We start from the raw sequence: 27,712 nt of genomic DNA, 5'->3' as shown, positions 1-27,712 counted from the left end.
ATATATGTTAACATCTTACATATAAATGTAGTTCATCAGAAGGTGGGAAGTTGCAATCACCCATTCCTATATGATCAGGGTATTTTAGAACACTGCTTTCTACCACATTGATTAATGAGGTATGTAACAAGTCCATCAACTGTACTATTTCATACAACAGATCAGATCTTGACTGTGTAGGTCACGGGTGTCAAACTGGAAGGCTGGATGCATCATATGCAGGCCATGGCCACCCCAGCTCCACAAAGGGAAAAAGCATCACAAAACATCACATGATGGCAACGTGACACTGCGAGTTTGACACCCATGGTGTAGGTGGTAGAATAACCTCCAAGGTACATATTTTAAGCCAATCCTTCAATTTCCCCCTTTTGTAAAATTTACACTGCACACAACCAAATACTTATGATAAAACAAAATTAATTTCATTACCAAGCAAAGGAACAATAATATGAAACATGAAGATAATTTCAGGGTGACCTCAATGTACTTTGCTGGGAGGTGCAGTTTTACAGAGTTGCTTCACCAGCACTGCAGCTGATAGGAACCATTAAGATTTAACCAATCCATGCAGAACATTCAAAATCTAGTAGCATTGTGTATTAATCAAGGCAGAACATTAACTGGCAGCTTCTTCATTCCATAGCCTGCTTTTAAGACAATAAGAGCTGACAGAAAAATCACACATTTATGATGGTGGCTTTTTCATCTGAAAAACTTAACACAAAGGCTTGCTCTGCTGAAAGCCAAACATATGTTTAATGAAGCTTCTCTTTAAAGCAAACTGACTTATATAGGAAACAAAAAAGTGAGGATTTGGAGAGACACAAAAAGTGGAGCTGATATTTTATACACACACACACAAACACACACACACTCCTGTTTGCATCAAGGGAGGAAAAAAAGACACATCCAAAATGATAGGGAGAAGCAGTCAGAAGGGATTAGAAAGCAGAATATTCCCCCCTGTCTCTTGCTTTGCCATAGTGGGTTGCTTAAAAGGCAAGAATGTTCTAAAAACAGATGGCAGCAGATCTCTCCTCCGGCACTCAGCTCTGACCTGGTTTCTCATTCAAGGATGAAGAGCTATATATGCTTTAGCCCATTACTCCTCTGAAGTAAAGTGGGGAACCAATGTCCTTCAAACACCAAAGCTTTAGGCATCGTTTAGCTCCCTGCCCTGATGAGCTAAAATGAACTTAAGTATTCCAATGCAACCTCATATACAAATTTATATTGTTCCTGAAAGAGAGAGAAGAACACAGTGATAAATCAAGATAATATTCAGGTGACTCATTCTTTCAATTCACTCTACTTTAATATCACATTTAGACTCCCCAAATTCCCCCCAAAATCCCATACACAGATATAGGGTTCCAAATTTGCATTCAGTGTTCCATGTGACCCTTAAGAATATTATTGTTCCATTTTATGAAATTGCTAAGGTAGAAGAATATGGGCAATATTACAAGTAGCGATTTAGATTACAGCACAATCAACTTGAATGTCTTTGACCATTCACATCAAATAAATGCATTGTTTTAAAAAATCAAATGCAAAAAAGAGATTTTTTTTTAAAAAAAAGACAAATACATATGGGCCTACCATAGAATCTGTATTTTACCTGCTCTTCTAAAGATGAAAAGTTAGAAAACTAAATACACTGCTCAAAAAAATAAAGGGAACACAAGCAGAAGACATCCGAGATCTGAATGAATGAAATAGCCTTATTAAATACTTTGTTCGTTACATACAGTAGTTTTGTATTCCCTTTAGTTGTTTGAGCAGTATATAAACTACTGAATGTAAAAAACAAAGTATTTAATAAGGCTATTTCATTCATTCAGATCTTGGATGTCTTCTGCTTGTGTTCCCCTTATTTTTTTGAGCAGTATATAATTCCCAAGGAAGAAGTTTTAATAAATTGAGACTGATCTAGGAGATTCATATATTAATGAATAACATTCTGTAAAAGTAGAGCACTTCAAAAGTGCTTCTCCTGCAGCTCCTACTATATGGAAAGCTTCAACATATCTGGACAACTTAATATCTGCAGAGCAGGGGAGAAATTCCAGCAGGTTCTGACAAGTTCTGGAGAACTGGTAGCGGAAATTTTGAGTAGTTCAGAGAACTGGCAAATGCCACCTCTGACTGGCCCCAGAGTGGGTTGGGAATGGAGATTTTGCAATATCCTTCCCCCAGGAGTGGGGAGGCAATGGGGATTTTGCAGTATCCTTCCCCTGGAGTGGGGTGGGAATGGAGATTTTGCAGTAACCTTCCCCTGCCATGTCCACCAAGCCACACCATGCCCACCAAGCCACGCCCAGAGAACCGGTAGTAAAAAAAATTGAATTTCACCACTGCTGCAGACGTCGTTTCTCAAAATGCCCAAGTCAGAGATTCATAGCACTGTGAAGTACTTTAGTGTGTCAGTAATTTTTTCATGGAATGCTATTGTGCCATTGGAATGCCAGTGAACAATTGGGAACCACACATTTCAAGCTGTAAGTTATTTAAAGATTTAAAGATTAATCCAATTTAGTATCTTAAATTGTGGCTACGAAACAATCAAACTCTAGTGCAGATTTTTAGTATTACCAACATATGATCCAGTATCTTACATTGATATCCCAATTTGACAGAGTCGAGGCTTGAGATCTTTTACAGGGTACCCTCACATGAGCAATAATTAAGTTGCAATATGTGTATATGTGTCCATGTAAGAAACTTTCTATATTATTTGCTAGTTACCTTATTCCTACTGAAATTAATGGATATAGCCCAACTACAATTAAGTAATTTGAGAGTTGGGGTGGGGGGAGGGGGAATCCACAGGCAATAAATGGACATGTTTTCTTTCAAGAGCCAGTATAAAGGGTGACCAAAATATATGTCCATTTTATTCATTGCTATCATAATGTTGCTATTAATACATCCTCTGAACAGCCATCCAGAAGAGAGGCAATTGTTCAATTTTATTTAAAGTAGTTAAGATACCTATACTTGACCCTGTTGATTTAAAAATTATAGACCAGTTCCAAATGAACTATTTTAGGCTAAGCTTCACCAATATATTGAAGCTAACATTCTGTCATCTCTCAGACCTCTCATTATGTCATCTCATATAAAGCAAGCAGGTAAAATACTCACATTGTCTGACTAAGTCTGGTTGAGTCTGAGATTAAAATGAAAATGCTGGCTTGACAGTTGAATTCAACTTTGTTTGGAAGTTGTTGTATTCCACCAGAAAGAACCCAAACATTTTCCCTGACGTTATGTTGTTTCTGGATTCTTAGATTGTGATAATATCTGCCCACTGTCCATAACTAATCCATGTCTTAATTACCTCACATTTCAGGAAAAATATCTGAAAGCTTCCATTGTTCCAAAATGCAAGTGGTTATATTAGATGATATGAGAGTAATATGAAAAGTCTTACATTTGCTACTAATGTTTCTTTCAGAGTTAGTTCTAAGGAAACTTTAAACTGACTTATTTTTGGTCCCTCTATTTAAAGTCTCATAACTTTTTATAAATCTATCCAGAAATCTGTTACTCCGGCATAAAGGACCTTTTCTTATATTGCTCTCAAATAAGGGGATATATTTCCCTATTTGATATTATTTGAATATTTGATATTATTTGAATTATTTATATTTTATTCTTTCACTATGGTTAAAATTGGCTGAGTTTGTTTCTCATTTTGTTTCTTTTTCACCCTTAAATGGACAGGCAAGCAGTACTCTATTAGGGTTATTAAGTAAATAAACACAACACATAAATTACCACTGGACATAATCTTAGAATGTAGAATATATTATTTAAAATCTCAACAAGCCAACACATAAACACCATCCTCAAAGATCTAAAGTATACTTTATGTATATTAAGTATGGGGCAGTGTGTCTACTATGTGTGTAGACACATAGATTGCCCATAGATTCAACTTATCTCACATCATTTTCTCTATAGAGGAGAGATAACATCAAAGGTCACAGGTAGAACACTGAAGGTTTCTATTTTGCACCCAGAGTTTAAAAACAAATTCGTTTCATAGACTTTGAGTAAGTAGATTGGAAATCTTTCAAAACAATTCTCAAAACAGCCACATCTTTCATTCAGGCTCACCTGGAAGCTTGAAAAGCTTTATAGAATAACAGAGAAGTGCTCTGCTTGTACAAGGTTAAAAAAAGACATCTTCTGAATTATTGTCGAAGTGTGCGACATCCCCAGTATTTAGGGGTTACTGAATACTGAATTAAATGCATTTTATTTTAATAGATTTTATTAACTATGGATAGATGCTGTTTGCCCGCCTTTCAAAACAAAAAGCAATTTAAATGTACTTTAAAATAAGTGTTCCTAAGGAGTTTTCTAAGTACATAATGCAGCTTCTGCTATTATCTGAATAATACATCAAATCCAAAATGGATGCTTAGAAACAAGAAGAGACTGTGAATATTTTATTTCAAGGAGCAAGAAGCAATCAACCTATTATGCTTACCAATGTCTCCACCATGTTGGACTTGTTGTTCCGTAAGGTTTTCACTATGTGAAATACATCAATGATATTTTGCTGCTGGATCATTTCACACACACTACATATGGCACAGAAGGTGCCACTGCGGCCACCACCATTCCTAGCATAAACAATAAGAACTGGTTTAGGAAATTACATTTGTTCTTAACAGAAGAGAACTTCAAGGGGAATCTATGAGATCTACCCAAATGCAAGACTACCAATTACATGTAACAGCCATATATACAATTTACTTGCATGAATGTTTTTCAATGACATTAAATTCAGAACAGAAACAGCAGACATAGTAGCATTCTAATTTTTCTTGTTGGGACACACAATATTCTATCACATCATATCTCATATAAAGTATTAATGTGTGATACTTCTGGACTATATAATTAATAACAGGTTATCATCAATATTTGACATCCTTGGATAACTGGAACTTTTGCTTTCTTTTGCCAGCTAAACATTCCAATCAGTATTCCTCCCCTACATGCTGATTTAGCCAGCCGTCAACATTTCTCAGTGATCTAGAGTAATGAGGGAAATACTAGACTCATCCATCTGACATCACAACATAAATATTCTAGGATTTATGAATGGAGAAGGGGAGTAGTTTAGAGTGACAATTGAACCAGAGTTATTGAGAGGCAGGCTTAATGATAACAAATAAACAACATATTAATTTTTAGCTCTATAATACTATACTAAGCAGACATTTGGATCTTCAGGTTTTCTTTAATTATGTGTATCAAACAGTACAGGGTAATCCATAAAAGTGACCAAGTTTGCAATGCTTCTCCTTCTTTTCAGACAGGCAATCCAGACTCAATACAGAAAACAAGGGTGCAGAAATGCTTACAGGCAATGAACCACAGTCCGTCCATCTCGCCCATCATATTGCTCCTGCCACTTTTCCAACCGCCTGACCACTTTCAGGAGAGAGCGCTTAGAAGGAGGAGTGTCTCTATATGCTGGCCAGCCAATATACTGCAAGTGTTGAACAATACGGTACCCATCTTGCGGCTAAAGAAAAGAATGCAGATTGGTTGAATCTTGAAAAGGAAGGTATGGATACTTCTATATACCACCATAAGAACATGTGTTGTATTTTAAGAACTTTGAAAGAAGATTTCTCATTCATTTTGGTTGCAGGAATTGGGGAATATTTTCAGAAGTGTTTATCTCAGCTGGCCTTTTAATGAGCATAATATTAGAACATTCTTCAGTTATAACAGAAAAATTAAGGAAACACTTTTCCTGCTTCAGAGTAGAAACCAATGATGCCATGTTTAAAAAGCCTTTTGTAAGCATCATCTAGAAATATACCACATAGATTCAGTTACTAGTAACTAGCAGAACCTGTAAGTTCTCTCTTGAATGTGATGAGCACATTTGGGGACAATGTCAGGTCTAGAATAAAATTAATTCTTTTCTTTTAAAAATGGAAAGAAAAATCATTTTAAATTAACAGACAATAATGATATTCAGCTAATGATTTTACTTCAAAAGATTGAATATCAAGGGCATATTTAGCATTGACACTGCGATTATTTTCTAAAACCATTATAAAGAAAATTGTAGCTGATAAATAGTCTGACTCTTATGTCTACCTTTGCAGGCACCATTTTACTTACAAGTAATAGTTTAAAGGGGATACTTAATATCATATCTGTTATTAGAGCAATTGTTTTCATTGTCAATGCTTTGTAGCAGAATATAGATTGGGTGATGGAAGAGGGACTGCCAAATGGGATATCTTGAAACCATGTTAGCCTTTCTCTTTTATTTATACAAGTAGTTCTCAATGTACAACAGTTCATTTAGTGACAGTTCAAAGTTACAACAGCACTGAAAAAAGTGATTTATTATTGTTTTTCACAGTTATGACTTTTGCAGCATCCCCATGATCATGTGATTTAAGATGCTTGGCAACTGGTTCATATTTATAACCGTTGCAGTGTCCTAGGGTCATGTGATCACTTTTTCTGACAAGCAAAGTCAATAGGGCAGCCAGATTCACTTAACAACCAGGTTAGTAACTGTTGCAGCCCATCAGCAGCCTGTGCAGCTAGTAGCTGATTCCGACAGCGAGGAGGCTGGTGTGGTGCTGCACCAGCAGCTTGTGCAGCTGGCACTCGAGTCAGACAATGAGGAGGCTGGAGAAGATGTGGTGCCAGAGGCAGGGATTCAATCAGGGCCTTCAGAACCTCCAGAAGCTCCCATAAGTAAAGAGGAAGAAGAGGAGGAGCCTCTTCTTGATGCACGGGCACACAGAGCTGCCAAAAGGCAGGAGTGGCTCCTCAGGAGGAGATCTCCTTGAGAGTAAGGCTTGGGGCTAATTGGCTTAGTCTATTTAAGGAAGGATGACGACTGAGGCAATTTGCAGGGAATAACTTCATTCTCCTTCATCTTGATCTTAGTTCTCTTATCAGCTTCCTGCAAATTGCTTCTGGGCTTTCTGCCAACCATAGTAGATTACAATTATTTATTCTTTGGATTCTTGTTGGCTGTTAAGAAAGTTAATTAACAGCCTTTGTTTGAAAAAGATTGATTTAATTTTGTAAAGTAAGATTTGTACAGACTTTGTGTGTGCTGCGTTCTTTGGGGTCCGTACTGGGGCAGAACAGTAACCACTGCAGTGATTCACTTAACATCTGTAGCAATAAATGTAAAACTCACTTAACAAATGTCTCACTTAACAATAGAAATTTTGGACCCAATTGTGGTCGTAAGCCGAGGAATACCTGTATTAGCTGACTGCCTATATTAGAGGAAGCTATGGACAATTGCCAATGTATACTAAAATTTACGATTATATATTTCCTTGACCTTTCTCATGCAAAACCTGGATTCATAGACGCCATTCTGTTCTAGTGTATTACATGCTTTAAAAATTCAAGTTCAAGGTTAAATGGAGAACAGCTAGGAGAGATGAGATATAGTTTATAAAAAACAAGGCAGGAATTAGGAAATAAGCCTCCATTATTGAAATATTAGCCAATACTGCAATTAATGGGGGCATAAAACTATTCAAGCAAGATGATAAATAATTATAAGTATTTATTATAATAAGTAAGGGGAGATCATTCTAGCATCCTGTAGAATGATAAAGAGTAAATTGGAACGATTGAAAAAAGTAATATGGAACAAACAGAATGGAACAAAATAACTATTTTGGCTTCATTTCCTATAACTGATCCCTTTCAATAATCCTAAACTCTCTGATGTTCTATGGTCAAAAGAGAAAGGCAGGCAGGCCGAAGAACAGTAACAATATGATCATCCCACCTACATTATCCCAACAAGACATCCTGATATAATATTATATTATATTATCCCAAGGCATCCTAATTAATATCTGCAGAATGAATATTGATAGAAAATTATTTGACTTTTATTTACCCTTGCCATGTTGCAGATCCGAAATATCCGATTAATAATATCCTCATCTATGTCAGCAGAAACAAATTCCACTTGGATTGGCCCATAACAGCAAGATGTCTTCTCTGGCCAGTACTGCATACAAAGCTGATCATAACAAAAGGAAAACAAACACAAATCAGAAGGGGAAAAAAAGGAGACATGCTAAACACCAATTTTCACCCAAAATCTTAGAATGTTCATTTGTATTAAAAGACACCTTGAACACGCTCTGTATACAACATAAAATATTAATGACAGATACAGAGTAAATCATTCTCTTGATCTCCAGTCCCAGTTTTGCAAATTATTGTTCACCTTTATATTTCACTAGCCTAAACTCTTGTTTAATGATGGGAATTATTATCAGAGCTGGCCAAACTATTTATTAAAGAAATCAGATTAAAGCATTTATCCATGTTGTCAACCCTGAAGCTGGCCTGGCCGAAGCCATCTTGGAGCTTCAGCGCTGTCACATTAGAGCTGAGGATAGGGAGTGGGGATTAGATATAGCTGTGGTTGTGTAGTCAAAGCAAAATACTTTGTCTTGGGAACCAAGGACATTCTCACACCTGGCTGGAGGAAGGAAGAGTGATGTCACCTGACCAGTGGACGCTGCCTTGATTGGGCCATTGACTGAGCATTTGGGATTGGGGGGAAAACTTTCACTTTTAATTAGGTGAAAACCGAGGGACCCTTCAGAGTCGGTTTTCACCAGATATGTGCCAATATGATATTTCCAATAAAGCTGTTTTTTGAGGAATCTACCTGCCTGGAGTCTTTGCTTGCAATGGATTTATTACTTGGAACCAGTGGTGAAATCCAAATTTTTTTACTAGTGGTTCTGTGGGTGCGGCTTGGTGGGCAATGCCAGGGGAAGGATACTGCAAAATCCTGATTTCCTCCCCACTGCTGGGGGAAGGATACTGCAAAATCTCCATTCCAACCCCACTTTGGGGCCAGCTAGAGGTGGTATTTGCCGGTTCTCCAAACTGCTCAAAATTTCCGCTACCGGCTCTCCAGAACATGTCAGAACCTGCCAGATTTTACCCTTGCTTGAAACCCTGACACATGTATTTAAGATGGGTCCAATAGTAAGTAAAAATGCTTGATCCATACATGCTTATTTTTTAAACAATCCACCTACCTGGGCAGCATCCATTTCATTCAACATCACAACAGAAGAACAGTTGTAATCAAACACTAGCCTCCAGAAATCAGCTCCAGTGTTGGGCAATGGATGCTGAGTAACTATAAAGGCAGCAGGTTGCTTGTGGCTCTAAAGGTAGAAAAAAAAAACAATGAGGGGAAAAGGATTCACATTAGTGACAAAAACCCGATATTGTTTACTGAGAAGCATATTACACCAGGGAGCCTATGGACAGGCAAACAGATTAACATAAACAGATTATACAAATCACACCTCATACTCTGTTTTTGCCACCCCATTGAATAGAAACAGCCTGCATAATAAGGTTTTATTTCATTAGAGAGGAAGCACAGGAACAAGAATTATCCCTTTTGCATAACAATTAGAATAAATGACTCAACATGCCAGCTGGAAGCAAGACTTTTCCTAAGGAAATCAATAATGGGGAAGCTGGAATCTGATAAATTAAGTTGACACAACAAGCTTCTGCTACCCTTAACCTAAACAAGTATTTCTTCCTTTTTAAGAGCTTAGCCTCAAAAAAATGCCTTTAAACCTCTAAAAGTTGAAATGTATCAATTATATTTCAGACATATTTTCCCTAAGCATTTATCTTAGATAGATGTTAATGCTTAGATGGGAAATGTACCTGGGAATTTTAGAGCTGCTGGCTAGACTGGAGAATAAAACAAAAACAAGAGCCAGAAGAAGGCAATGGAAAACTACTGCCATAACACTGCCAAGAAAACTGAATTGATGCACTCACCAAGCATTGAGGTCAACTCAAGATCATATTTATATTTAATTAAATTAATTGTATTAGTGATTGATAGAACCAGCACATTTATCCCAAAGGAAGATGAGTCTCAATTTCAGATAATTTTATCTCTTAGACAGAAAATCATAGAAAAAGTATATTAATTGTGGGCCCTACTGATGGGGGATTCTTTCACATGAATAATAGTGGCTGTATCCAAACAGGATGGGAACTTTGCATTGTCCCCATATATAAAAAGGAGTTAAGGAAAATTCCCCCAAAATTATAGGCCCAAAAGTAGTACCGTGTTTCCCTGAAAATAAGACCTTGTCTTATATTTTATTTGAACCCTGAAATAAGCACTCGGTCTTATTGCTATGCGCTCAAAAGCCCAATTGGGCTTATTATCAGGGGATGTCTTATTTTGGGGAAAACAGGATATCAATACAGTGTGTAAAATTAAAAATCTTTATCTAATTCTAAAACATTACAATTGAAAAAAAATATTTACCAACATTTCTTCTTTTATACAACAGTAAAATTCTAGAAGTCAGCTACTGATTTTCATTAATCTAGTGACAAACATTTGGCCCAGAAGGGCAGATCCTGTTATTTACATTGCCATTAGCATCCCTCAAATTTAAAAATTCCAAGTTATGCCTGTGCTTTAGAGTGTAAGAAAAGGCTGGCATAAAAAAGAGATTACACATTTAAAGTATTATTGTGTTTTGCCTACAGTTTACCATTTAAATGAATAAACGATCCCTTCTGAACATCTGTAGAATAAACATGGATTAGGATTTGGGATAAGCCTAAAAAGGAGATATCCATCTCCTTAAAGCAGTTTAGCTAGCATTCTGACAGGTACTTAAAAATAGTCCTGAGTCCCAAACAAATCAGGATCCATGCTGAGGTACTGCCAGTCATTTCTTATGAGAATCTTACAGTGGGGAACAGAAAATCCAAGCCCTTGTTAACCTGCATCTGAATAGCAAAGCTTGAAAGAATACAAAAAACATATTAAAAAACAAATAAAAATTGCTATGAAGAAAGAAACACCCAGAGATCAATCTGTATACTTAAAAAAAAATAATCCAAATTTACCAGGAACTTTCCTTCATCTACATCAGGGGTGTCAAACTCAAGGCCTGCAGGCTGGATCCAGCCCATGGGGTGCTTAGAGCTAGCCTGTGGGGCCGCCCTGTAAATAGTGAAGGACGAACCCACAGTGCCTCTGCCAGCGAAAATGGAGCTTGAGAGGGCCATGCCCTACCTTCTGGAGCTCCGTTTTCCCTGGCAGAGCATTCAGGCCACAACAGCACCCCCAACACGAGTAACATTGAGATGGCCACACCCAGCCAGCCCTCTGAGGTCAAGCACAACCCTGATGTGGCCCTCAATGAAATTGAGTTTGACACCCCTGATCGACCTCAAGGTAACAAAAGTGGATAGAGGTATCAGAAATAATACTCCCCAGATTCTGAGCTTCTTGTCTCACTCAAGACTTAACTGTACATCAGCAGAAGATTCCTCCTTGAAATGCTCTTTGAAAGTCCTGCTTTCTAGAGCACACTGTCACCATACTAGAGAGGCAAGAGAACACTAGAGGGACACCAAAATGCAGGCATGTGCTCCAAGAGATACATCTGATCCAACTTTCTCTCTTCTATTCCCCAAGCAACTTCCAAGATATGCATCCATGTAGGCAAAGAACCAGCATTCTTTCTTCAATTTTCCTATCTAATGGTATTTATCCTGCCTGGGATGGTTTTAATGGGGAAAAAAAACCCCTATGTTTTAAAGTAATGTAATATTTTTGTTTATTTAAGGGACAGAATAAGACTTGGTAATATAGCTATGTATGATTGATTGGGGGTTTTTTTACAGTTAGAGATTTTATAGCAATGAAATCATCATGTTGGTGTGTGTCCTGAATATATATGATACAACATACATGGCTACAGAGTTAGGCACTTATAAATGCAAGCCACATCTGAAATCAAGGTAGGTAGGTCAGAAAGAAGGCATGTAGTATGAGAAACCCTTCAGCATTTACTGTGGAATTTGTTCCTATGTGGAATATTTGTAAAGATAAACCAAAACAAAAACACCCCCAACAGTTTTATTGCTGGCAGCTGCTCGAAGTTAGACACAGAAGGTTTGTTTAAAAAAAAAAAAACAGCTTTTGCTTAGTGAAGCAGTAAAGAGCCCTGTGCACTCAACTGTTAGATAACAGATGCATACTTGCTATCAAAATGCCTGTGAGTCACTCTGACAAGATTACATACTGCAGCTGAAGGTATTTATTTATTTAAATTGTGAAACATGCAAACCTTAGATTTTATAGCAAAGGTGCTCACTTGTAATCATAACTGACTGTATGTTAAATAACAAAGAAGAGAAAGAAGGAAAAAATATGGATTACATTTTGGATTTGTTTCTTTTAAAGTCGGATTCAAACAATTGTAACCCAAACAGCTGAATACAGATGCTGAATCTAGAATAAATATACACTGTACAAGGGCATTCCCCACCCCTTATGATGTGTCATTTTGTAATTAACGTATGGGAGATATCCTTCCCATATCTTGCTCTTAAAAGTGATTCATTTATACGATGAAAAGACTATCACACTGAAACAGGTCATTTTCAGCTAAAATTGATAGAATCATTATTTTCATTTGAATTCATTTTTTATATATATGTTCAGTCATAAAGTCAATCCTTGCCCAATTTCTAAATTTTCACTTTGAAAAAAGGCTTGATAATTTTGTTCTTACATATGTTTGATTTTGTAATTTTGATCTCAAATTCCCTTCCAGCCATCGCAATCACTCTTTCTCAGCACAACTGATCAAACAGGATAAAAGTGAGATGCAATGTATTCAGAGGTGGGCTTCAGCAGGTTCTGACCAATTCTGGAGAACCGGTAGCGGAAATTTTGAGTAAGTTCAGAGAACCAGTAGTAAACATTCTGACTGGCCCCACCCCTATCTATTCTCTGCTTCCCAAGTCCCAGCTGATCAGGAGGAAATGGGGATTTTGCAGTATCCTTCCCCTGGAATGGGATGGGAATGGATATTTTACAATATCCTTCCCCTGCCATGCGCACCAAGCCACACCCACCAAGACATGCCACGCCCACCAAGCCACACCCACAGATCCAGTAGTAAAAATTTTTGAAACCCACCACTGAATGTATTGATACCTTTTTCAGTATTTTTGGAAAAAGCGGGAATACAAATGTGATAGAAAGACAATAGTGCTTCAAGTTATTCTGTTTTATTCTGTTTCACATTTTTTTAAACAAGAGCTTTACTTACATCCATGAGTGCAGCATTAATATAGTTGCTTGATTCTCCATCAACAGAAATAAGAAAAGGGAGGCACCGATCCAAAGGAAGTACATCCATGCAGCGATTCTTATCATGATTCCTTGGCAAAAGTCCAATGCTGCAATCTTCTGGACGTACTCGAGGAGTAACAATATTAAGGGTCTGTATTTGGAGCAAAACCAGGGACCGATTAATCTTAAACTTGCTAAAGATGTGACTTTATGTCCTACTTGTCTTGTCCACTCACCAAGTGTCTACATGATAAAATTCTTACCTCCAATCTTCAGGTGGCAGAATCTATGCCCTTTTCTGCCTTAGTAACAAGGCCAGGAAGTTGTACTACCTTATAAATTTATTACATGACAAGTTAAGAAAAGTGATTTGCTTTGTTCCTACTCCCCCCAAATGTCACCAGCTATCAGGGAAAAAAAGCATTCATTAATCACTCTCCCTAACCTGGGCAGGGGCTAGAAGAATTATGAATGTTATGTGATATGAGAGATTTGAAATCAAAATCTCCTACGCTATTTCTCATGGGTACGGAAGCTAAGACAGTGAGAAAGATTTTTGGATGGGGTGACATTCTTTCTCTTTTCTGAACTCTGAATTTCTCTTCCTGCTGCTGCTTTTTTTATATGGAAAATCCTCTCCTGATGATTGCACAAAGATTCAATAACAAGTGGACACTGGGGGATGTTTAGCCAAGTAGACAATAGGTTTTAAAAGAGGCACTAAAAAAAAGTTAAGAAGGAAGTAAAAAGAACAGCATCTCCAGCATCCTATTTCCAGATAAGCAGGGATTAGCACCAAACAAACAGCCAAGCAGAAAACAATACTCTAAACAAGGAACTACCAAGGAGAAAAACCACACCCCCACCAACACTGGCAGGGCAACATACTGTATATAAACAGGAAAAAAAGCCCATAACCACTAGCACTGATGATGTATAGTGTCTGATAACTAGGAGCTCCTGAGCCTTTTCTTTGATAAAGAAGGGACCTGAGAAGAGTACAGGTTCACAAAGTCAATCACACGCAATCTATGTGCAAATATATAAAAATATAGTAAATGAGCATGGTTTTGGCACTGTTGTACAATTGTACAAGTCCACTTTACATGGCAGCAGCCCCACATCAGTCTTGCAGATGCCGTAGAAGCTCCCATGGCTGTTGGGAGCTTCTATCCCATGGCATACAGGGTATTCCTGTATCAGCCTGAAATGTCTAATATGTGTCCAGCTAAATCCAAAGCTACAGGTCACCCAATATGAGCAATGAAGTGCTCATATTTTACATCATGCAACTGCCACCTCTTGCAACTGCGTTTCAGGGGGAAAATACTTTTATTATGGGTACAGTTAAGGACAACTTAAGCCTGTATAACCATTGGCTGGAGAGAAGATGAAGGCAACTTCATGGCAACATGGTAGAAAAAGATGTTGCCACAGCATCTTTATACCGTAGTTAAATACAACTGACAATCTGTATCTGTTTCAGCTGAAAAATGAGTGCATTTGGTGCCTTCAATAATTCTTAACCTGTCATATAATCTTTCATCTATGAAATTATACAGCCATTAATAGATTAATGTCCCCCACATATAATGAAATTTATCAGTCTAGCACTATATTGGGTAGCATTCATTTACTCTTTTATCTAGAGAAATGGGGTTTCTAAATGTTGAAACCAGAAAGAGACTTCATCTTGACAAACATGTGATATTTAAATCTATGATCTCAGCAAGATTTGATTCATGTTATAACTAGATTTGAATCCCCCCTGCTCTCGAAAGCTTTTATGCTACAATACATACCATTAAATCCTTTTGATGGAGCCCCATCAGGCAGCAATCTGGCAAAATGCACAACCTTAAATCCCTTGTAATGATCTTTCCTTTGCCAGGATGCACATGGTAAGCTACATCATGCAAATGGATAGATTGTTGGCCTCTTAATGATTTGGCAATATTTCCTTCTCACTAATCTGATAAATCAACATTCACTATGCCTGCAGTCCTAAATTGTTCTGTTAGCTATAAACTACAAACAAACCTAGGCCTATTAGTGCTACTATAAGGGTCTTCCTGTTAATCTTTGTGGTCATTCACTTAATGAGCACAAGAATTCTTTAAGGAACCAGCATCTAAATATTTTAGACAGCTCCTACATAGAAACAATCAAATCTATGCCAAACTGCGTGGTTTAAAAGCACAGTGTGCACACAAATATGATATGTACATTACAAAAATAGAACATGAGTCATATTGAAGATTGTTAATGAAAAATCTGTTTAAAATGGTGATAGACTGAGTAATTCAGAAGACTTACAGATCTCCAGATGGTTTGAGCTTAGTGATGGGTGACTTCTGCTGAACTCATTTTGAAACTATTTAACAAGTCAAACTCTTTCTAAAAATTCATTATTAATTATCCAAATAATTAATGTGATAACATAAGCAAAGCCAAACAATTTGGTCATAGTATATTTTGTTAATCGCCACAAGTGACATTGTTGTATTGTAACAGAACTTCAATAGATTGTAAAAAGTACACTAAATCCAAATGCTGCCTTAGTATCTTGAGATTATTTTACCAAGACTGAATAGGAAATTAAGAATGTGAGCATTTGTAATGCAGTGTTGAGACCAGGTATAAAGCCAAACCACTTAGCTTGCCCATACTCTACAGGAAGAGAAGTTTTGTTAAAAAAAACAACATACAAAAAGTAAAACTAAGAATTTAACTGAGGTTACTGACCCTCTAACAAACTTACTAATTATTTTTCAAGGCTCCAAATCGTCTATGCTTATTCCAGTCTCTCCTCCGCTCCCCAACCCCCACCCCCAACTGATCACAATCAACCGGAACAAAACAAAGGACCACATGTAGTCCCAATTAGGCAAGAGAGTGTCCCAGAATCTTTTGAGGGTGGTGGTGATATCTGCACATCTCAACTCTTTGCAGTCATTGTTGGAGCTGATGAAGCCATCTTGACATCAATATCAGCCTTCTTGCATAACACATACAATGGGAATCCAATTTATGGTCTTGCTCATACAATGTGAACACTATGTCCCTGAGATCAGATAGTTTTCCTATCAATCAAATTCACAAAGCATTTAGCCAGTTGTTAGTAACTAAAATATATCAATATGCTATAACCCAGTAATATTACTTTCTGATATAAAAATTATACTGCATAGTTGATCAATTTTGGCTCAGTCAAGCTAGCTTGTCCTTGCTACTTTCTTCTTTTTTCCAAAGAAAGCCATTCTGTACACTGTGAAGCAGGGACAATGAGCTTGCTGCTTTCCCTTCTTATCCTTTCTAGTCTCTAACAGCATAACTGCCCTTGTGCTAACAATGTAATTGACCTGACTGCTCTAACTAACAAGGCAGTTAACCCTCTGGTCTTGCTAGCCACATAACTGGCTTTCCATTTCCCATTGATCAATTTCCCACATTCAGCTTAGGGAGCAAGAAATAATGCTTATTCCCACAGACTTTTTTTTTACTGATATGAATGCTGAAATACCCACTTGATTATTAGAGGTTCGTACGATCCCCGACCTGCGTACCTTTCACCGCGCCCTGAGGACCCTTCTGTTCCAACAAGCCGGGCTGGCCTAATATGAATTTTATAATGGGTGTATATTAGTTTTTAATTTGTGGGCCAAATTTTTTATATATTCGATTTTAAATTGTTTTTAAACTTTGTAAATTTATATGTGTTTTAATATGGCTGTACACCGCCCTGAGTCCTTCGGGAGAAGGGCGGTATAGAAGTCCAATAAACATAAACATAAACATTAATCATTCTGGCACCATTTATTAATACCAGATCGGAGGGGAGAATCCAGGCCTATAAATACATGTACTAAAGGCCCCTAAGCACAGACACAAGGGATTATGAGTAGCCTCTCCTGCCGTTGGTGCATTTGAGCTCCCCTTACTAAGTATATTGTTTTTAACTGATATTATTTCTATAAAGAAAGCTTTATCATATACTATCTGACATTTGGTATTAATTCATTCTTTGGGATTTTAGCTGTGGTGGCCACTTTCTTAGGCACTGGGTGGTTTATCCATACTTACTTATACTGATACAGCCTGAAACAGATTCTCACCAGCAACAAATAATGATTCTAACCAAGGAGAATCGTGCCTTGCAACAAACCAGATGTCCCACATTTACACCAACAGTGTCATCATAGGCCCCAACAGCTTGACAATCAAGATTGGTGGCACATTTATAGCACACACTCTTCCTTTAATTAGATAAATGTTGTTATCTGTCAGCAATCTCCTCTTATTCCACATTGGACAACTAGGCAAGAATTTGTGCAAAACAATTAATAGACATGTTTAATATCAGGAGTTAAAACAAGGACAAAGCAATATTGGTGCATTTTAATTTCCCAAGAAACTTGATTATAGATCTCAAGGTAGCTGTTCTGGAACAACAAAACTTTATCAGCACTATAGAGGGACAGACCACACAACTCACATACATCAAAAATTTTCAAGGTATTTCAAAAAGTCTTAATAAACTCCTTGTAAAAATACATTACAAGTGCCAGTTGTAATCCATCTTGCATGTAACCTGCTTAAACATCTTTTTTGCACCACCTTGCCTCCTCCCAGTTTAAATCCTATGTCAATTGAACTGTTCTATGAATCAGATGAACTACCATTCATCAAGGCTTATGCTTTTTAATAAAATGTGTTATTCTGAAGAAGTGCTAATAGATTCTTGCTGATATTTGGTGAGATTAACATAGTTCTGCTCCTATAATGATTAGACTAATAACTGTGAGAAAATACCCTCCTTTCTGATTTTGAAGATTCCAGACTTGGACAACTATACTACTAATTTAATGGCATGCTCAAGTTTTAACTTTGACAATTGACTCAAACAAATGCCTGCTGACTGTGAAATCCATCACTTGAAAAAAATAAGCATTCAGTGCAAGAATATGCTGCTGAGTTTCAGTTGTTAGTTCAGCATGTGGGCTGGAATGCTTAACTGACCAATTCAGGGAGGGACTGTCAGAAGAAATACAAGACAAACCCATTTGTCAATGCACTGCAGAGAATATGACAGCATTTAATTTGCTTGGCCATCAGTTGAAGATGTGATGCAATGCTGCAGAATAAGCAGGAAAGAAAGTCACCACTGTTCCTTGACTTCTCATCATACTTGTGAGATTTTAGAAGCTGAACCAATGCATCTGGGAATAAACAACTCACTATTTGCCAAAAACAGATTAGGTTCATGCACAAAAGACCAATGTCTTTTTTGTGGAGGTCCAGGTTACTTCACACAGTAAATCCCCCACTAAGGCACTCTTTTGTATGCAATTGTATTAAAGACTTACTGCTACAGAGGCTCAACCATCTACATTCATTTTCCTTCAGCACATGAACCCTTGTATCTTACTGGCCAAATACAGTCATTAACAAAACCATTGCATACTCAATCTTATTCCTTGAATATAAATTCTCACCACCTCTCAATCAAATACATAGCTAGCTTGTCTAAATGATTTTATAATGAGAACATACAGAAAGGCAAAGTTCTTATTTTTTGTCAAGAAATTTCAATGTCCAATAAAGGTTTCTTAAACTCAAACAACATTCACGCTGTAGCCCATATTCCCTTGTACAGCTCTACCATCACCTAATTGCATTGATTGATTATTTTGATTTCCATCTGAGAGCTGCTACAATCTGCTCCAAAATTTGAGGATGACTCCATTGGGAATTTGCTTCCAGGCAACTTCTTCCTGCCAAAAATAACTACAATGATTTTAACAAGAGGCTTTGGCCATCAATGGAAGCTTTGTAGTATTGGCTCCATCGCCTTAAAAGTATAAAAGACAGTACCTAATAGATGTCCAAACTGATTACAAGAAGCTTCTCACAGGTGTTTTTCCCATTTTTGTTTTCTCACATTCTTAATCCCTTCCTCTGTCCAGTGTTAGAAGAACAAAGGAACAGAGAAGCATGAAAGGCAGGAAGTATTATTTGCTTCAGTCAAAGAAGTAAGGAAAAACACTATTGCTTCTGCCTGTCCACAATTAGGAGGAGGAATAGGGAGAAACACCTGACACCTGCAGACTAATGGAGCTGAAAGAAAGCATACCAAAAGGTGATGCAAGCTGAGAATCACTGATTCCTATGCTAGAAATGATCATTACTGAAATATCTTTTAGCTGTCTCTCAAGGCCATAAAAAGACTGACCCTTTTAACTTACAGGAGAGAAAAGACTAAGTTCTGAGGAGAGCTATGTACATATACAGTAAGATGTCTATTGGCTCTAACATTTTTTTTTATTGCAATAGGCAATCAATTGTTGTGTTAAGCATGGTGAAAAGCTGTGATTTACCATCAGACCTTGGCACGGAGTCTGACAAGTATAAATATGGAGCAGGTGGGGGCTTTTAATCACATTTTCTCTGAGTCATAGAATTGTAACTTTTCAGTAATGCAATATGAAAATAAAGCAATATGAGCATAACTCAGAACATTGATCAAAGCAAACACTTAAGATAAACAAGAACTAAATATCAAGAAATAACTAATCTCAATGCTTAATCTATAACACTCTCGGATAAACACCTTTCAGGAGTATAACTCTAATATCTAAGTATGGTTTGCAAATTTTTGTAATAATGATGGAAAAATCTATCATGCATGTTTGAAAGCAGTCACATTTCCTACCTATATTTTCATGATTGAGTTTTGCAATTTTAGTCTTGTGACTAGGAAGTTTCACCTCAAATTTAGTTTCTTATCTCTCATTTCTTTTTCAGTATTTAAAATCATATATCTTATGTCTAAAGATGGATGAGACATTTAAGGCTCACCTAAAATTAACTTGGAAATAACCTGACCTATTTCCTTTGGCTTCTCTCATTTCCAAACAATGTGAACTCGATAATTGTGTATGTCAATTATTTGACAAAGATCACATGCTTCTAGACATAAGCTTTCCTCGCCAGGCATTTTGTAATCATTTTCTGGAGAGATAGGACATGAAATGAAAGGCTTACTTGTACATTTGCCTCTATCTATGAAATCTCTACTTATCAAATACCTTCTTATTACATTATTTATATGATTAATTTTGAGGCTGCCTGACTCTATAGCACCTCAGGAAACTTACAGATAAAAGAATAAAGAAAAAAAATAAAGGATAGCTGACTGATGATCCCAAATGCCAAGCCTCCAATAATCAACCTAGGAGGACAATCAGATCTTAAGCAATTTGTAGAAAGTCAGAAAAGTGAGAAAAGTATGAATCTCTGGGAAGGTAGCATTCTACAATGAGGGCCCATCAGTGAGAGTCATCACTATCCTTCCTAGGTCCCATAAGATGAAACTGCTTAATTGATGGCAACTGGAATGTGCCCAGATAACCTGTGCTGTGGAAATATATGGAGGCAGACAGTCCCTTTAGTAACCAGGACCTAGGGCAGTGATGGCTAACCTTTTTGCTGTCGTGTGCCAAAAGTGGGGGGAGCACGGGGAGGTCACCCATGTGTGTGCCCACACCCATAACTCATTGCGCCCTGCCCCTACGCATGCGCCCCCCTGCTTTTAGCATGTGATGGCACGGTGGGCCCCCCTGCTTTTAGCATGTGATGGCACTGACCCCAGAGGCTTTCTAGGAGCCTGGGGAGGGCGAAAACGGCCTTCTCCATCCCCCGGAGGCCTTCGGGAGGTCGGAAACAGCCCATTTCCCAACTTCCGGTGGGATCGGAAGGCCAAAATATCAGCTGGCCGGTGCACGCATGCATGCTGGAGCTGAGCTATGGCAACGTTCATGTGCCCACTGATATGGCTCCATGTGCCACCTGTGGCACCCGTGCCATAGGTTCGCCATCACAGACCTAGGGCTTTCATGGTAACAACCAGTAACTTAATTTGCATTTAGAAGCCAATTGGTAGTCACTGCAGCTTGCAAAACAGCAGGGAAATAGGCATATAGTGCACATCTATCATTGCCCATGCCACTGCATTCTTAACCAGCAGTAGTTTCCAAGTGGTTTTCAAGCACACTTGGAGACTTTCATGTGGACATTATTATAAATGATACCTTTTTATACAGAGGAGAGACTTTCTCAAATGAAGAGATAAATGAGAATATTCCAAGAAAAATTACTTGAGGAAGTTTGGCTCTTCTCCACAAACACTCTTGGGGCTAAGAGGATCCTGAATTAACTTGAGTATTTTTTTTTCTGATGCAGACTATGAAAGGCATTTGGACCCCTTGATGTCTTTGTCAATTTCATATGAGTCAGAAAAGTCTTCACTGATCTGTGCTGGATGGACTTTAACCTGAAAAGGATTTTGGTGTTTATAGGGTTCACTTCTTCCTTGAAAAAATCCTGAATAATCATTAAAATCCCTTGTAATCTTTATAAAATCTACTTTAACACAGGCACATTACCCATAATTTTCTATGACTGAGCATATATACGGAACATTATTTATCCATTATCTTACCTGGAATTCATCTTTTATCTGGCTGGAGTTTGTCTGTGGATCCAATCTGCTGATGTTGTAGTATATAGATCTGAATTCACAAACAGGAATGGCAGTGTTGCCACAAAGGCACGCTTCCAGAATGGCATCATGAACAAACACATACTGCTCCTAGATATCAAAAAAGTTAATTGCTCATCATCATCTAGGTCTTCAGAAACAATTGTAATGTCTTTTACTTTAATGAAACTTCCAAGAACTTCAGTTCAACAAGAAAACAAAACACTTTCTTGATCCAACAAAATTATGCAGTGTGAGAAGTCCTTATAATTTACCATTGGATGTATAAAAAGGATTTTTTCCCTCTCTCTGGACAAATTATATCCAGAGGGAGCATATATTACTGTATTGGTGATAACTGTATTATAAAAAATATCATCATTTCAGTAGATTAAAAACTATTGAAAATGAGTTTATTTTAAAAAAGGTAAAGGTTCCCCTTGCACATATGTGCTAGTCGTTCCCGACTCTAGGGGGCGGTGCTCATCTCCGTTTCAAAGCTGAAGAGCCAGTGCTGTCCGAAGTTGTCTCCGTGGTCATGTGGCCAGCATGACTAAATGCCAAAGGCACACGGAATACTGTTACTTTCCCACCAAAGGTGGACCCTATTTTTGTACTTGCATTTTTTATGTGCTTTCGAACTGCTTAGGTTGGCAGAAGCTGGGACAAGTAATGGGAGCTCACCCCATTACACGGCACTAGGGATTCGAACTGCCAAACTGCCAACCTTTCTGATCAACAAGCTCAATGTCTTAACCACTGAGTCACCGCGTCCCTTGAGCCACCGCGTCCATGAGCTTATTTTGCTTACATATTAATCTATTTTATCATTGTAATTGTTTATGTCTAGTCTACAGAGCCATCATGCCATTTTACTGTCTACATGGTTGAATAAATTGCTAGGCCTAAATCCTCAATATTTTAAATAAAGATAGAATTTGATTCCATGAAATATTCTAACCATAAAATACTCTGTCTAGTTTCATTGTTTGTTAAGCCAACTGACTTATTTTACTCATTAATCATTTGCCAGAAGGAAAATGAACACAATCACAGTTCCCTGATCAATAAATATATCTGAATGAACTTGTAGAAGATCATAAGCACTCTTTATTTATTGATTGACTGGTTGATTGATTGAATTTCTAGGCTTCCCAACTCCAAAAAGACTTTCACCAGCTTCACAAGTAGAAAGAATCAACATAATTTAAAATTCTAACTTGATTCTAAAGATTTCAACCACTGAATCTTATAAAATAACCTCAAAATGTACTGTGTTATAGAATTTACTTGAATCTTAGGTAATTAGAGAAATCTAGGAAAGTGCTTATAATGGTGATTGTATTTCAGCTCATGGAAACTGATATGGGTTAACTATTTCAACAGAAAATACACTACGAATATAATGTTGGCCATTATAAATCATGCTGTTTGAATCTGGTGGTAAACATAGGCTTCATTTTTGTATGAATCATATATTTTTAAAAGTGGCATTTGGAGAAGATGACTTTTCTACAGTGACCTCTTTCAGTAAGAATTTTAACAAAAAATAATTGTATGTATGTATGTACTGTATGTATGTATGTATGTATGTACTGTATATATATATGTACTGTATGTGTGTATGTATATATCCTTTAGCAATAATGGAGCTTAGAAGTATTTTATATCATAGAAAGCAATGTTACTAAATTAAGCTGACATAGTTTATTAAAATTAAGCTAGTGTGCTGAAAATATTTTGAAATATATATTTTCACAAGTTTATCTCTCATTCTATTTTATTCAATTTACATCCATCTGAAAGTACTGAACTTTTGCTTAGGAGTAGGCTGAAAAACAAGAGAACAAAAAAGGATACCTCTGTCTGCACCAAGTTAACTCTCTGGGATCGCAACTCTCTCACACAATTAAATATATCCACCACACCTTCATTTTCTGCCATGTCAAGCATGATGTCTATGGCAATGAAGCACCCTGTCCTCCCAGCACCAGCACTGAAAGAGAGATGGAAACCAGAACAAGGATCTCATCAACAAACCATGGAAAAGCATAAAGTGGGGGTGTTTGTAGATTGCAGTGAGGATATATGGTGCAAATGCAGCTGTATTTTTTTTTAGTCCCTCTTTGCTACAGATCTGAGCTTTACTGCCTATTTCAGCTTCCCTTTGCAAAGCTGCAAAATTAAGAAAAAAGAGAAGTAAAAAAAAGTACTGAGAGAAAAAAAGAAGACATAAAATTTTAAAAAAATCAAGTTTGGCTCTCGCCTTTGTTTTAAATGAAACCTGATGAAAGAGAGATGAGCTACATTATTTTAAACAGTCATCATTTCACTTTCTTTGTTTTAAGCAAGTTTGTTGTTTATTTCAGAAGGGATATGTCTATAAAAATCTGCATATTTCCTTCTGCACTTTGGCCCTTGAAGATTAGGCAGGTTATTTGTGGACAAAGGAAATTAAATCTGATCACAAAATGCCAACTTTTCACTAGTTTGACAATATAGATGTTAAAATTTCTGTGAAAATGTCCAGGCTATTTGGAGTTATGAGTGTCATAATTTTTCAGGTATGTGTGTCTTGCAGAAGTACTGTTCCAACTTTATCTGGCATACAGAGAATCCAATCTGCACACTGAATGTTGTAGTAGCAGTTAAGAAAGAAGGGAAAAGAAAGGACTTTTCTGCACACATAAAAAAAATGTGTAAAGAAAAAGACTGAGTTAGAACTTTTCCCCTGAAGTCCTAATTTTGTAATTCAAGTTTATTTATTTAGATACCACATATTCCACAAATACATTTTGTTCACACAATCAACTTTAAATATACTAAAATCACATTTTTCCCAGAGTTCATTTAAAGCATATTTGAATTTAAGTACCAGAAAAAAACTGCAGAGAATTGTGCTGGTTAATTTAAAATCCCACAATCCAAAGTAATACAAATAGCCACTACTGCAAAGTTACTAATAGTATAGTTGGATTCTCAGTGGAAAAAATATATGAACTCTGCATATATTTTATTCTTTAAATTGTTGTATTCCTAAAAATAACTCGGGGTGACAATAAATTATTACATGAATAAAATCCAAATTAACTCTGGCCATTTCTAAAAATTGGCCTATTTAAGATTTAATGAAGCAGAATACAAACGTAACCATTGGCTGCTGATATGGGACAATTGATGGCAGGAGAATTCCTGTCCTTAATAGTTAAGGGGGAATTTAGTCATCGCTGTGCATATAAATGGTTGCTGGCTGCTGATAGTTTTCCAAAGTTAAGGTCAACAGTCAGTACCACAGAAAATTAATCTTCTAAAATTGCATGACACTAGGTATTTCCACTGCTTCTACCAAAACTTTCACCCTTGATTGACTCACAATGGCAGCCAGCGAGTCTCACTGGAAAATAATTTCACATTCTATTTCTGCCATGCACAGTTGTTCAGATTGGACAGAAAAAAATGATTTGCCTCTAAATGCAAATAATCTTCCCTCTCTCCTTTCTCCCACTGTGAAATATCATTCTGCAAACAGGAAAGAACATACAATGTCCTTTCCGGGATGTGATGAAAATGCAGCTAAACAAAATACTGCAAAATCCAGGAGATGTGAATAGAGTATGAATTATTATCAATCAGATTAAACTAGAGCTACAAAGGAACAATTGGTATGATCTTAATGAATATATGGCATTTCATTTTCTTTAATCCACTTTCCTGCTATTCAGAATTGTAATAAATGTAAAATTAACATAGTTAAATGTATTCTTAAGTATTGACCCATACTATCCATAAGGTTTTGAGATGAAAATAATCAGATGACCAATAGATAACATCCTGAATTTTTGCAGCCCTAATCTGGTTGCTCTAACTACCCCAGAAAACATCTTATTCATTTATTAAATTTATATGCCATCCATCTCACTACTGAGTGACTCTAAAACTTTAGGGAAATTTTGCCATCACTACTATACTGGATATTGCTATTTCAACACTTAACAAATAAAAGGTTAGGTACATGTGGGTCATTTAAAATTAAGAAGAAACATCTTCAGAACATTATCTACTGGGATCAGGATCAAGTTGTCTATCTACTTTTAGAACAGTATTTATAATATGAAATATGCTTTGTTACAACAGAAAATGCTTCTATCTGATTTACATTTTGAAGATGATATTGCATTGAGAAATGAATGTTAATAATGCTTAGAACTCACTTGAAATACAGTAGTTATAGCACCCTACTCAGGAAGATACTGAGCAATACCCAATCTAGTCTTCTACATAGGAGTCAAAGGTTATGTATCTACCAAAAGTGTATACTTATAATCATTATGGAATAATGAAACAATTATTCTATTTGCTTGGGACAAACTATATTTTTTTGAAACAGAGATTGATCAGAAGTGGATCTAATCAGTGGTTAAATACGAATTGTTTTGCTACCAGTTTGCTGGCCGCACATGCACACTGTGTGCCAAACGCACACTCTGCGCGTGCACGCACATGCTCAGTATGCACAAAAAGGAGGTTTAGGAAGGTAAGTAGAAGCGAGGGGGGATCAGCTGTGGCATGCAATTTAGCTTCACTAGAAAACAGGATTTCCTGTTTTCTAGCTAAGCTAAACCCCACTGCACAGCTGATCGTCGGAAATACCAGTTCAGAGAAACCGGTAGCTTTTTTAAAACTACCGGTTCGCCTGAACTGGTAGCTTTTTAAACTGTTAGTTAAACCAAACTGGTAGCTAAGTACCGGTTCGCCTGAACTGGTAGCTTTTTAAACTGCCAGTTCAACCAAACTGGTAGCTAACTACCAGTTCGCCTGAACTGGTAGCTTTTGTTTTTACTACTGGTAATTCGACTGGTAATTTTTATCACTACCGGTTGGCCCGAACCGGAGCAAACTGGTAGCATTTCACTCCTGGATCTAATGTGATAAATAAATGCAGTTGATATACAGAAGGTCTGTCCCAAAAGTGTTTTTTCAAGAGACAACTGGAATTTCTGTTTTTTCTTTGAAGACGTTCCACTTCTCACCCAAGAAGCTTCTTCAGCTCTGAAGAGGAAGTGACCTAGATGACTGAAAATCTCCATAGACATTTACAGAAGATTTGTTGTATGGTAAGATTTTGGATAATGCAACATTCATTCTAACTAGCATAGTGGAATGACTAGTAAGCTAGGGAAGTAAGCAGCACTGGAGAAAATGGATGAAAGGAAATGACAAATGGAAACAAAGTTTGTACCTGCAGTGTACAACAATAGGCCCTGCATCTGGTGGGTTGAGAAACTTCACTTGTCGAACAAAACCCAAGAGACCTGTAGCATAACAAGGAACCCCATGGTCAGGCCAGCTAGTGAAGTGGAATTGACGAATTTCTCGAATCTCATGGTAGCCTTTCTGAAAAGGATATATAATAAAAAAAATCATCTATTCTCTTTCATAACAATTACTACTACTTAAATATAAGTTGTTTCTTATTTAGGTTGAGACTAGATTTATCTAACAGGAAATCAATCTAAATATAAAATTTCACTTTACTTAGAATGTTACAATGAAAAAACAAAAAAACAAAAACATGCTTCTATTATCTTATTCATGGAGTACCTAAAACAATCAAACAATTTTGAAGAAAAACTGTGGGGGGAAAATAATTGATCTTTCCTTCAACTCTACTTGCATCTTCAAGTATTTCATGTCTCTGTGTGTTTTCTGAAAGTGAAAAACGAAAAGGTGTGCTTATGTATGCGTGTATTTCTCTGTGTGTACATATACATGTTTGTACACATGTATGTGTACAATTTGGGTGATTCTAATAAAAATAAATAAATGTCAAGATTCATGAATTCAATTCAAGAAAATGCTGTGCAATTATCCCCTATCATTCCTTGAACAAAGGTTGCTTAAGAAGCTGTGTACTAGTAAGCAATCATAACTTTGCTTTGTTAAAGTTGGCAAATTCACATCCAGTATATGAT

General features: G+C 36.9%; 1 protein-coding gene across 8 annotated transcripts in view; it reads right to left on the bottom strand.

The window, feature by feature from the left end:
• Positions 1-737: 737 nt before the first annotated feature.
• Positions 738-27,712, bottom strand: part of PTPRT (protein tyrosine phosphatase receptor type T) — a 677,232-nt gene continuing 650,257 nt past the window's right edge. For all 8 annotated transcript variants that reach the window (XM_034413956.3, XM_034413962.3, XM_034413960.3 and 5 more), the window contains 9 exons: positions 26,980-27,134; positions 23,601-23,736; positions 21,702-21,851; positions 13,179-13,352; positions 9,096-9,227; positions 7,931-8,056; positions 5,388-5,551; positions 4,505-4,640; positions 738-1,242 (listed from right to left, as the gene is read on the bottom strand). In XM_034413956.3, the coding sequence (XP_034269847.1) occupies positions 1,189-1,242; positions 4,505-4,640; positions 5,388-5,551; positions 7,931-8,056; positions 9,096-9,227; positions 13,179-13,352; positions 21,702-21,851; positions 23,601-23,736; positions 26,980-27,134 (1,227 nt within the window). In that variant the 3' untranslated portion in view covers positions 738-1,188. The remainder of the gene's footprint in view (positions 1,243-4,504; positions 4,641-5,387; positions 5,552-7,930; positions 8,057-9,095; positions 9,228-13,178; positions 13,353-21,701; positions 21,852-23,600; positions 23,737-26,979; positions 27,135-27,712) is intronic.

The sequence above is a fragment of the Pantherophis guttatus genome, chromosome 3, assembly GCF_059756535.1.
Source record: "Pantherophis guttatus breed Tessera chromosome 3, ASM5975653v1, whole genome shotgun sequence".
Classification (NCBI taxonomy): Eukaryota; Metazoa; Chordata; class Lepidosauria; order Squamata; family Colubridae; genus Pantherophis; species Pantherophis guttatus.
Note: the sequence above shows the minus strand (reverse complement) of the source record. Positions and strands in the feature narration are given on the sequence as shown.